This window comes from Oryx dammah, unplaced genomic scaffold (assembly GCF_014754425.2).
Source record: "Oryx dammah isolate SB20612 unplaced genomic scaffold, SCBI_Odam_1.1 HiC_scaffold_21, whole genome shotgun sequence".
Classification (NCBI taxonomy): Eukaryota; Metazoa; Chordata; class Mammalia; order Artiodactyla; family Bovidae; genus Oryx; species Oryx dammah.
Window position 1 is genome coordinate 64,810,767 of NW_024070205.1, and position 13,583 is coordinate 64,824,349.

The 13,583-nt window shown below is 38.0% G+C and overlaps 1 protein-coding gene across 3 annotated transcripts in view; it reads right to left on the bottom strand.

Moving 5' to 3' along the window:
- Positions 1 to 924: 924 nt before the first annotated feature.
- Positions 925 to 13,583, bottom strand: part of BRINP3 (BMP/retinoic acid inducible neural specific 3) — a 480,300-nt gene continuing 467,641 nt past the window's right edge. For 2 of the 3 annotated variants that reach the window (XM_040262877.1, XM_040262878.1), the window contains exon 8: positions 925 to 2,390. In XM_040262877.1, the coding sequence (XP_040118811.1) occupies positions 1,274 to 2,390 (1,117 nt within the window). In that variant the 3' untranslated portion in view covers positions 925 to 1,273. The remainder of the gene's footprint in view (positions 2,391 to 13,583) is intronic. The other variant, XM_040262879.1, reaches the window with a different exon arrangement.

Sequence of the window (13,583 nt, forward strand, 5' to 3'; positions counted from 1 at the left end):
ATATATCTAATAGTGTATGTGATAATTCCCTTTAGTCATGTCCAACTCTGAGACCCTATGGACTGTAGCCTGCCAGGCTCCACTGTCCATGGGATTCTCCAGGCAAGAATACTGGAGTGAGTTGTCATGGCCTCCTCCAAGGGATCTTCCTGACTCAGGGATTGAACCTGCATCTCTTATGTCTCCTGCATTGGCAGGCAGGTTCTTTACCATTAGTGCCACCTGGGAAGCCCCACATATCTAACAGTACATATTGGTAATATGGAATTTCAACCAAAAAATTTGGACTAAAAATAGTTTGTATTGAAAGAATTTGCACTTCAAAATGTATTTTAATAATACTAGTTTCTATGAGAGGAAACAATGTCTATTTACACTTGAACTAGTTATTTGACCATTTATTTTACACCAGCACGTTACAATTTATGATTTCTAGAAATGTTATCTTATTGACATTGCCAAAGTACTGGAATAACTAGGCTTTTAGTACTTGAAATGAAAATGAATGTTTAGAGTATGCTGATTGTTGGTTATTAGAATGTAGAAAGAGAATGACAAAGTAAGTTGCTGAGGAAATGAAGGATTTACTTTCTCTATGATGTGCTTCTAAGCACACTGACTTTCTGTGTGTTTGCTAGAATGTTTGGATATTTAGTTGAGAAATAAGTTGTCTGTTTATTTTAATAATGATGGTGTCTGGTTTATAAATATAGGTAATAAAGCACTGCCATTATGCTGTTAACCATAAAAATACAACTGAATCCTAGGCATTCTACCTAGTTGGGTTTTCCCTAAAGGCTTTTGAAAGGGACCGTCAAATATTTCAATTAAAAAATCTTGGGAATTTTCCCCAGGTTCTAACAAGCTATATCAAAATAGAACTCACTTCATGGAAAAAAGGAATCCCACAGCATTTCTTTTTAATAACTGTTCAGCTACAAAATTTTATTGGTATCTTTTTATGTTCCCTCTAGAGGATGTAATGCACAAAAGCATTGCCACGGAACATATAAAATTACAAATGAAATTTATTGTAAAAAGTAGAATGTCTTCTAGACTGGTGTCAGTATTTATTTCATTCAGAAACCAAAACTGCAGTATAATATATTCATTGTCAGCAAGTCCATGTGTGTAAATTGCCATCCAATGTTATTGACGGATATAAGACAGATATTGAAAAGACAATTTAAAGGTACTCTTCCAAACATAAACTGTTCCACAAAAGCACTGTAAAAACTCCTTCAAGATTTTGGGTTGTGCTTGACATGTACGGTTAACTACATAATTTGGTCGTGTCATAATCCACTGTGTTTGGCAATTTGGCATTAAACGCCTGCAGAGCAGATTGGATTCTCACCACCTCACTAGTAGACAGCTTGAGTCTATGACGAAGCAAGCAAGAGAAGAGATCTAGACGACGCTGACCAGGTGGGGAGAGTTTATTTACACGGTCTCTTATCTCTAGAAGCTGCAAAAGTGCTGAGTCCTGGGATCCCTGAGTGTAGGGGTAGTCCAGCTGTAGAATCAGGTCCCGGATGGCTTCCGGGTCAAAGTGCATGCTGTAGCCAAACACTTGAATGTTATTGATTTTCATATAACCCAGGTTCCGAGATGGGTCAATAAACTCCAGGGGTTCGTAGTAGATGCTTTCATTGCCGTTGGGGCCGTTTGACTTGATGCGACTCCTCAGGTAGATGTGCACGGTTTCAAAAAACGTCTTCCACTTGTTCCCTAGAGTCAGCGACCAGTTGTAACACTGCAGGGGGAGGTCCAGCTTAGTCCGATCCCAGTCGGGGAAGCTGTTTTCATTCACAGGCATAAACCAGCTCTCAGAGTGGCTGCCTCCGAAGGGGTTGATGTAGATGGCCAACACGGGCTCCAGGGTGCTGTTTTTCGTCAAACAGATCTGTAAAGAGAGCCCCAGGATCATGTGGACCAGGCTCGACTTGTACTTGTTGCTCTTTAAGGTGAGGAGCATCCTCTTGCGCCAGGAGGGGTCGAACCAGCTGTTGAGGCGCATGTCGTTGCTGATGAAGATGGCATGCACCTCCAGCCGCCTGTCGGTTTTCTGCAACAGGTACCTCATCTCCAGGTCTTGCAGGTCAGTCTCGAAGCCGATGTAGTGGTCGGTGGACTCGGCGACCTCGGGTTTGCAGGAGCCCTGGCTCAGCATGTAGCCTGTGTTGCAGGTGCCGCAGCGGGTGCGGTTGTCTGGGGCGCAGGTGAGGCAGGCGGCTGCGTCGCCCACCGTGCAGGGCAGGAAGGCCGTGCAGACCACCTGGTCGTTGGGACACGTGCAGGAGTGCGTCTCTTCTGAAAAACTGCCCAGAAGGCCGTTCTCATTGCAGTAGAGAAAAGACTGGATGCGAGTGAGCCAGTAAGTTGAAGTTCTAAAGATAGAAAACAAAAGGAAACTATATTAATACAAAAGCATTCGTTTGTGTGTGTGTATCCTGCAGTCAAGTTACCTTGTGTCTGAAAGCTTCACTATTATGTTCTTAGGACCTTTCCAGTCAGTTATTTAACTGAGATTAAAAAAAAAAAAAAAAATCTGTGTAGTTCACCATTTAAAAAATATAAATATAATTATATAATATTTATATATTTAAATTATGTATATATTTCATTCATCATTGAATAAGATTAAAGATAGATACATTTGATTTGAACTGGAAAACGGCACAAAATATCTTCTGAAGAGATTGCATGGCATCTCATTAGTGTCCTTGGAAGGTGATTGTGAATATAATTGGGTTTGTTAAAGTTTTGAAATGATATCCAACAAAAGGAAATAAAATGTTTTATCATTAAATATCTGCAGTAGAATTAGAGTGCATAAATGACGATTGTTCGTTCATTCACTCTTAGCTTCATAGAGCACTATGCAGCAGGAATCCTAATTAGAAAGTGAAAAATGAAATTAAAACAACTCTAAATATTCAATCAGTGGATTTAAATCCTAGGGTTCCATCAACATTGAAAGAACAAGTACCCACTGAGAGGGAAAATATTATTAAAACATGTTTGATTTTTATCCTTCCAGGCTGCTCAAGAAAATTGTTGAAAAAAATCTTATTAAAACCAACTATAAGTTCTTTTAATGTGTTAAGTGTGTTAGTTGAATGGGTTTGATTTGAATAATTAACATTTTAAAATTTATATTTAGAAATCAGGCTAATCTTCATGCAAATTTAAGATCTCACTTTTCATCTTTTCCCACATTATTCAAATTCTTTTAGTGTATTTAAAATCTCAGTAAAATAATTAAGGAAAAGCATGTGGCTGTGTAATCGGAAAATTCTTTGTTTTTATCTTGCTACTTTCTCATACTAGCTGCAAAATAATGGAAATGTTGAATGACCTAAGTTAGTAAAGGGCTTCCCAGGTAGTGCTAGTGGTAAAGAACCCACCTACCAATGCAGGAGACAAGAGATGGGAGTTTGCTCTCTGGGTAGGGAAGATCTCCTGGAGGAGGAAATGACAACCCACTCCAGTATTCTTGCCTGGAGAACCCCAAGGACAGAGGAGCCTGGAGGGCTACAGTCCATAGGGTGGCAAAGAGTCAACATGACTCAAGTGACTTAGTGCTCAAGTTAATATCTTCCATATTAAGTTCTTGTGAGAAATAGTTTGCCTCAGCCTGGCTGCATGTGTTTTGACTATTGTACAGAGCATGTGTCCCAGTAGACACCAAATATTGTATATTTTTTGGTGTTTTTATGCCTTTCCAGTGTTGATTATTCAGTACATAAAAGATTTTCTGCAAATTGTATATATTGTACCCAATCCTTTAGACATTACATTGCTACCATTTAAATAATTTGTATATGCAGTAAAATATAGATATGAATATGTAAATAATCAGTCAGAACAATTTATTATCACATTCAGAATATTAGAGTTATATGTTCATTTTTGGTCCTTGCTCATTCTCCTATTGTGATATAACACTTTTTTTTTTAAGGAAGCTCTTCCCCGTTTTTTTCCAAATAAATTGAATAACTCCTTTATTCCTACTCATAATATTTACTTATTTTTATTCATAGTGCCTATTTCCACTTAAAATGTTATATCATGTACTTACTTGTTTATACTCCATTTATCCCATTAAGTATAATATTCAACTTGCCAAAATCATATATACTTTGGTTGCAGCTTTAGATCTTGGGCCTAGCAGAATGCTGGGAGATCACAGTGCTCTAATACTTAATGAATATTAGATAAAATCCACAGACAAATTAAAGAAACATTTTCTCAATGTGCATATTTTTCAGTGAAAAGTTAAAGCACTAAACTTCATATTTCATACCGTTGTGAAGACCTAACTCCCAAGATGCAGGAGGTGGAGTTACACAACACATTCTTGACATCTGCACAATTAAATATATATAAAAATCTCAGTAAATGTATATTTTAAAAACTTTTCTTTTCCAGAGTCCCTAAATGCAACTGTTCTCTATAGACCTGGAATAGAAGGTAAAACCTAATTAAGCTCAACAAAAACACAAAATATTTTCCTCCTAATTGTCTCTTGCACTGAAAAACACTAACTGGGAAACTACACCTATTAAAATCATTTCTAACTTTCCCAAGATACTTTAAAAATAAGTTCTTAGAAAACTCTCCCAGGAGGCTGCCCAGGGGTTATGAAATAGCAATGATTGGCACTTGGTTAGCCATACAACTATGTAAGCATCTCTTCTCTTCTCCTCTGGTTCCTTGTTTTCTTGCTGTTTTCTTTCTCCTTCTGGTTCCTTGTTTTCAAACTTTTTTTTTTTCTGACTGAGGAAATAGCTTGATTCATGATTTCTGTATTTAGTCTCAGAATCCAGAAATTATTACTGACTTGTTATCTGCAGTTACTGATATATTTATTTCATCAATTCACTCTCAGTGAATTAATCTCTCTCCTTGTTGCCTCCTTTCTTTTTCTCTTTCTCTCTTTCCCTCCCTTCTGTTCTATCCTTCTTTCTTTCTTCCTTATTTCTGTGTTTTCTTTCTCTCTGTAGCCCTATTTATATCTATCGAATATAAAGCATATAAAATACATACCCTATCTGGATTGAACATTATATTTTCTTCCCTAGAATCAAAGCATAAATTCTCTGAGCCAATCCATGTCTTACTGTAAGCTCTCATTGTGTTTCCAAATCATAAGGACAAACCAAAAAAATGAAATAGATAGACCCAAGTCTGTAGACAGAGCTCACAAAACTAGGGTATCATAGAAAGACTCATTTGGACACTTTAGAAAAGCAATGACTTTTTCAGCCTTTTCCAATTCTTTTCACATCCCCCACAGATGCATTATTGAAGGAATGCATTACTGAAGGTTCGTGGGTTTCAGCTTGTCATGTAGGAATACTGATAATTCAGTATGCTGTCAAAGCTCCTGTTCCCTAGGACAGAAGAGCTTACGTATGTTTCCTTCCTTGCTGTTTCTTGTCCTTTATTCCCTATTACCTATGTTTTTACTTTTTTAATTACTTCACAGGTAGGGAATCAATTTTTAAAGGAACAAAATCCAATAATTATTCATTACTACTTGTAAAACCTTGTGAAGGCAGTGTTCAAAAAATAGAAAATGGAGCAAATTTCACGTTTGTACATGGGTTTTTACTTTTTCCAAAAGATCATGTAGTTCTTTTTTTTTTGACAAAGTAAACTTTAACTGTGGTTTTAAAATTTACACTTAAAGTTTTGAAGAGAAATATATTCCACATTAAAGAAGCCTGGCATGCTGCATCCATGGGGTTACAAAGAGTCGGACACAACAGTGACTGAACTTTACTGAAGTATTTTTTTAAAACTCCCTTTCTTTTATGTTGTTGCTCAGTTGCTAAGTCATGTCTGACTCTTTGTGACTCTATGGACCATAGCATGCTAGGCTTCACTGTCCTTCACTGTCTCCCAGAGTTTGGTCAAACTTATGTCCATTGAGTCTGTGATACTATCTAACATCTCATCCTCTGTCACACCCTTCTCCTTTTGCCTTCAATCTGTCCTATGATCAGGGTCTTTTCCAGTGAGTTAGCTCTTCGTATCAGGTGGCCAATGTATTGGAGCTTCAGCTTCAGCATTAGTCTTTCCAGTGAATATTCAGGGTTGATTTCCTTTTAGGATTGACTAGTCCGAGTTCCTTGCTGTCCAAGGAACTCTCATGAGTCTTCTCCAGCACCACAATTCAAAAGCATCAATCCTTTCTTTTGTACTTAAGTATTAAAACAAAGTAATGCCATATTTTTATTCTCATACATAACTTTTTTTTTCACATAAACTATTTAGGGTCTACTGGGATTAGGTTTAGAAGATGCAATTTGAAAGATGAAGTCCTGGCAGGCAAGTAAATCCTTTGTTGCTTTTTATCAAACATGTGGCATTGTTTCTAATAACTACTTAATAGCACTTCAAAAAATATTTACTAAGCAAAGGAAATAGGAAAGAAAAGGGAGAGAAGGAGTAAAGGGAGGGACAGAATATAAATTAAAGTGAAGGAACTTATACAAATTATAGAAGTATAGAAGAAAGAACAAAGGGAAGATAGTATTAAAGTCAATGAATTGATAAGGACTATGATATGAAGTGATTCAAGGGTTTTAAAAACTCCTTATCTATCAGGAAGTAAGTGCATTTGAAACTAATCTCTAAAACAAACAAACAACAAAAAAAAAAACTTTTTATGTGATAGCGTTACAAAAAGAAAATACTTTCCAGAGTTAAGTTAAACTTTTGGAAAAAAAATATAATTAGTTAAAAGCCTATAGCATGTTTATATTTGAGAAATCAGGTACAAACCAAGGTGAGGTTAGACATAAGTTTGGTTCTGTTGTCTCTGTTCACCGACAACATTCTTTCTTTCTTTCTTCATGAAAGAATTTTTTTTTTTTATGTAGATCCTTTTTTAAAGCCCTTATTGAATTTGTGACAATATTGTTTCTGTTTTATTTATTTATTTTTTGTGTTTTTGGCCAGGAGACATGGGGGAATCTTAGCTCCCAACGAAGGATTAAACCCCACATCTCTAGCATTAGAAGACGAAGTCTTAACCGCTGGACCACCACGGAATTCCTTCTCTGTGTATTTAAAATCTGTTCTCTTCCACAGAACATACATTATGTGCGTGTCAAAAGAGCACTAGACCAGAAGTATGAACACTGGATTTCTAGGACAGACTTTACCTGGTGACTGGGGACAAGCCACTTTAGTCTCTTTGAGAGAAGACTTTAGAATTCAAAGAAACACTGGTTCAGATTTTGATTCTGCATGACGCTGGGGAATGTGTACAGATTTTTGAATCTCAGAAGCTCACCCTCAGTTTGCCTGTTGCTCTATTGTCAGGATGAAATGATGTAACAAATCCCATCGTCACAGAGCCCCCACACATGGTAGCTGCCAACAACGCAACAATAACAATGAGATGCTAGTATTAAAATATTGTTGTTATGAAGAATATCAAAGAAGATATTGTCTTGGCCTTGTAGTTTCGAATGATGTTGCCAACTAAAAATTGGCACTTGCCATCTGCCTCTACCAGGACTAAGTCACTAGTCACTGCAGCCACTGATCTTCAACACCCCCTTCAAAGGAGTTGAGGGCCAAGTTCAGGAATGAGGCATCTGTGCTCTGGGAAAAACTGGCAGAACAGACCTTCAGATAGTTAGATATTTTCAAAAGAAGATTTTATGGACCCAATTCTTACATCTCGTCATATGTAGAAAAGCACTAGTCATCAAAGATGGCCTCTGTTCTTCATTACACGCAGCAAGCTTACACCAAAATGTATGCTTGACTGCATGGACTTCCTTATCCAAAATTATATATAACACTGACTTCCCCTCCTACCTCTTCAGAGCAGCTCTCAGAGTTATCTGAAATGCTATCTCCCAGACTATTAGTCCTCATTTTGCCCCAAATCAAATTAACTCACAACTCTCACCTTTCACATTCTCTTACCATCAGCAGTGTTTAGTGGGATTGGTAAAACAGATTCCTAGACCCCACTCCAGACATATTATATGAACCCCTAGAAGCAGGGCCCAAGAAGCTCTTTTGAAAATATCCAGCCCCAAAGACAAAGCCAGTGTGGTCAAAGCAAAGAGCATTGCACTAAAAGAGCTGTATGTACAGAGGACTCGGTAGGAAGGGTCTTGTTTTCAGGAACTAAATGAAAGCTGTAGAGCTGGAGCAGAGAGCATATCAATGCAGTATTAGACTGTGAACTTAGCAGTGGCCAGATTAGGCAGAATTTTGTTTCGGTTTTAAATTTATTCTGTGTGCAGTAAAGAGTGGCAAACAGATTTAGGCAAGAGACAATGAAGTCACTCAGTTGTGTCCAACTCTTTGTGACCCCATAGACTGTAGCCTACCAGGCTTCTCTGTCCATGGGAATTTCCAGGCAAGAGTACTGGAGTGGATTGACATTTCCTTCTCCAAGGGATCTTCACAACCTAGGGATTGAACCCGGGTCTCCTGCATTGCCGGCAGATGCTTTACTGTCTGAGCCACCAAGGAAGCCCCATGCACATATTTAGCAACTATCTTTCTCTTTATGGTCTTTCCTGGCGGCTCAGCTGGTGAAGAATCTGCCTTCAAACAGGGAGCCTGGGTTTGATCCCTGGGTGGGGAAGATCCCCTGGAGAAAGGAATGGCTACTCACTCCAGTTTTCTGGCCTGGAGAATTCCATGGACTGTATAGTCTATGGGGTCACAAAGAGTTGGACATGACTGAGTGACTTTCACTTCACTTTCTCTTTGTATTATACCAATAGTGTTTCATTTTAATTAAAATAAAACATGCAGTCTCAGAGAACTGTTATACACACAGACACTGTTCTATATGAAAATTAACAACCACAGTAGCTATTAGGGGCTCTTTAGGACTTTCCAGGTGGTGCTAGTGGTAAAGAATCTGTCTGCCAATGCAGGAGATGCAAGAGACACAGGTTTGATCCCTGGATCAGGAAGATCCTCTGGAGAAGGATGTGGCAACCTGCTCCAGGATTCTTGCTTAGAGAATCCCATGGACAGAGGAGCCTGACAGTCAACAGTCCATGGGTTTGCACAGAGTCAGACATGACTGAGTGGGCACTCACACACACAAATACCAGTTAGCCATGAACCTTTAAGAACATGTCCAGAAGAAGACAAAGAGAAGTTAAAATGTCTGTATAGCAGCAGACAGCTTTGAATTAACATACATTTGGGGCCTTGTGCCCACAAAGTATGCTAAATTTGCAAGCCCTAAAATAGAAATTTTGGGCATACACACACAGAACAAAAAGTGAAGGTGAAAGTTGAATCCAACTCTTTGCGACCCCATGGACTATACAGTCCATGGAATTCTTCTGGCAATTCTACTGGAATGTGTAGCTATTCACTTCTCCAGGGCATCTTCTCAACCCAGGGATAGAAACCAGGTCTCCTGCCTTGCAAGTGGATTTTTACCAGCTGAGCCACCAGAGAAGCCCAAGAATAAAGGTAATCTATCCTTTCTCCAGTGTATCTTCCTGACCCAGGAATCGAACTGGGGTTACCTACATTACAGGCAGATTCTTTACCACCTGAGCTACCAGGGAAATAAACCAAAACCCTAAAGCCTACTTTTAGAATTCTACTATGTTACAGTTACATTAATAAATTATTTACTGAATTACCCTCATATGATGGGCCAGTCACTTTGTTATTTTTAATCCTTCAACAGTAGATGTAAAACTTAAACCCATTTTACAATTTGAGAAATACATAGAGTCATAGTTTCCACAGCTTTCATAATTATATATATATATGTACTAGGTATTACAATGAAAAAGGACTCAAACCAAATCTAATTTTTAATGTGTGTCTAATAGTAAGGAAAAATGAGTTAAGGAAAGATATCTATTTATTGTCATACTGGAAAGCATCAAAGATAAAAGATAACTTTATTTTTTTTAACTTAATCTGTTCTGTTTATTCATTAAATTATTATATAAAATTAGGTACTTGAGTTACAGCCCACTCTATTGACTTCAATCATCTTTTGGGAGCTAAACTATCAGTGAACCTTATTTTCCTTGACTCATATGGAAAATGGGAATGAAATATATGCTGTTGTAAGAATTAAAGGGAAATAGCAAGAAAATCCATTAAGAGTGCCTGTGCACAGAAAAAAATGATAAATAAATGTGACTGTTTACTCTTATGATGACGATTATAACTACTGTTAACCTTTCAAAGAAATAATATCATATGCAGTTTCTTTATTATAAATGCTATTTTCCTCTAGAAAGTGGAAATTGTCACTTTATCTTCAACAATTTGTGGATTACATGCATAAGCTTACTCTTTATCTCACTTTTATCAGATGGACCTAGTTACTGATAGCATGATTAAGATGGCCTCTGTATTAATTTGGAAACTCAAAAATCTGAACAAGCAATATTTTTCAAATTTGGGACATATATTCTGATGCATGACAGTTTGCACTGAGGTATTAGAACATATGTTGATACAAAAACAATTACCTTCTCTCACAGTTAAATCCTCTTTGAGCGCTAATAATCTTATTTCAAAGGTCCTTTTTTCCAACCTTATAATCTTTTTTGGCTTTCCAAATCTGTGCAGTGTGGATCTGAATTTTAAAATCTAAACAACACAACTTCAGTCTATTTTTGAAGTTAAATATTATTCGTTTCATTCATTATTCATTTCAGCCTTCATAAATTTGTTCTTCTTCAACCCTAATACTTTAAACTGAATAAGAATTTGGGATTAAGTGCCCACAGCCATTTAAACAGTCATAAACTGATTATTAGCGCAGTCACAGACAAATGATGCCAAATAATATGCTGTCACTCACTGTCCTCCAGCTCTGCTGCTGTGTCCATCTCAGCCTTGACAACAGGACCTGGGGCTCATGTTGACAGACTCATCACACAATAGTCTCACTCTTGGAAATAATATCACATCCTGAGAAACAGGATATCATTGTCAAAGTTCCCTTGGCTATGAGTCTCCCAAAGAAGCATCATTTATGTGTATATGTATATGTATATGTATATGTATATGTATATGTATATGTATATGTATATATGGGCTTCCCTGGTGGCACAGTGGTAAAGAATCTGCCTGAAATGCAGGAGCTACAGGAGACCTGAGTTCAATCCCTGGGTGAGGAAGATCCCCCGGAGGAGGGCATGGCAACCCACTCCAGTATGCCTGCATAGAGAATCCCACGGACAGAAGGGCTTGATGGGCTGCAGTCCGTGGGATCACAGAGTCAGACACAACTGAAGTGAATAAGCACATATGTGTGTGTGTGTGTATATATATATATATCGCATGTGTATATAGATACATATCTATAAACCTATAGATGCATATATACACACACATTTTATTTTTATGAACTTGAATTCACATATCTACTAAAACTTTCGCCTTGTAGGAGGAGGATGAAAAAGTGAGTGAAGCAGTTGAAAATGTAGGTGATATTTTAAAGACAATATTAGCCGAGGTTTTGTCAAATACACAGTCCATTTACAGGCATTTCATTAACTCTCCCAATTCTCAACTACACCTTGAAGCACGGACTCTTGTTATCCCAATCTGTCTTTAAAGATATGAATTGTAAAAAGCTTAATTAATTAGAACTTGTAGAAGGTCAATGGCACCCCACTCCAGTAATCTTGCCTGGAAAATCCCATGGATGGAGGAGCCTGGCGGGCTGCAGTCCATGGGGTTGCAAAGAGTCTGACACAACTGAGCGACTTCACTTTTACTTTTCACTTTCATGCATTGGAAAAGGAAGTGGCAACCCACTCCAGTGTTCTTGCCTGGAGAATCCCAGGGATGGGGGAGCCTGGTGGGTTGCTGTCTATGGGGTGGCACAGAGTCAGAAATGACTGAAGTGACTTAGCAGCGGCAGCAGCAGAAAGTCAATTAGCTAGTAAGTGACAGAACTCAAAGTATATCCCAGTCATTGGTACTCCTGACAATATGGGGATATAACACCAAAAGTCCTGTGTAAGTTCTGGCAGCTCTATAGAGGGGTTAATGGCAACCTCCTTCGAGGGGACTTATGTCATACCCACATCCAGAGCCCCTGTCCCTGCAACAGACCACTGCCGACCTATACCTCCTCAGGAGATGCCCAAACACAGTTCTGTCTCAGTCTCTGTGGGGTCCCTGGGTCCTGGCGTGTACAAGATTTGTTTGAGCCCTCTGAGCATCTCTGGCGGGAATGGCAGAAAGTGAGGAAGAACTAAAGAGCCTCTTGATGAAAGTGAAAAGTGGAGAGTGAAAAAGTTGGCTTAAAGCTCACCATTCAGAAAACTAAGATCATGGCATCCAGTCCCATCACTTCATTCCAAATAGATGGAGAAACAGTGGAAACAGTGGCAGACTTTAATTTTGGGGGTCTCCAAAATCACTGCAGATGGTGACTGCAGCCATGAAATAAAAAGATGCTTACTCCTTGGAAGAAAAATTATGAACAACCTAGACAGCACATTTTAAGAGACATTACTTTCCCAACAAAGGTTCATCTAGTCAAGGCTATGGGTTTTCCAGTGGTCATGTATGGATGTGAGAGTTGGACTATAAAGAAAGCTGAGTGCCAAAGAATTGATGCTTTTGAACTGTGGTGTTGGAGAAGATTCTTGAGAGTCCCTTGGACTGCAAGGAGACCATCCAGTCCATCCTAAAGGAAATCAGTCCTGAATATTCATTGGAAGGCTTGATGTTGAAGCTGAAATTCCAATATTTTGGCCACCTGATGCAAAGAGCTGACTCATTGGAAAAGACCTTGGTGCTAGGAAAGATTGAGGGCAGGAGGAGAAGGGGACAATAGAGGATGAGATGGTTGGATGGCATCACCGACTCAATGGACATGAGTTTGAGTGAACTCTGGGAGCTGGTGACGGACAGGGAGGCCTGGCATGCTGCAGTCCATGGGATCGCAAAGAGACAGACACAATTGAACTGAACTGAACATCAAAAGTACAAACAGTAAGAGCAAAAAGTTCTAAGTGGGACAACATAAAATCAGAAAGTTTCAGTCCAACTAAACTATAATTCATTTAATTGAATAGTATACACAGAAAAATCTGCAACTGAAATATTTTGTCCACATTTGTGCTGCATTTAATAGTATAGTTAAAGAAAAACCGATAGATATGTTTTCCATCTTATGACATAAAACATGAAAAGAAAAAGGCAACATTCAGGATGTGAAATATGAGAAATACAACTCAATTATTTTACTGTATATTAAGGGAATATATTATTTTAAAAATAGAGTCCACATTTAATTTCCTCCAAATTAAAAACTGAACTATTTTGCCAATTGAATCACTTACATGATAAGTTAACAAAACTTGGAAAGTATTTATTATGTGCAAGTTCATTCTATTAAGTAGTATAATTGAGGAATATTGACACAAATGCAATGGTCTTTCCTATGTGCTTTTATAACACCCTTGTTTTCATCCAGCATAATATTCATTATACCAAGTCATTATTACCCAATCGTCTGTATACTTCATTACATTATACATGCTGTGAGGGAGAAGATATATTTGTTTACTTCACCATTTTATTATCAT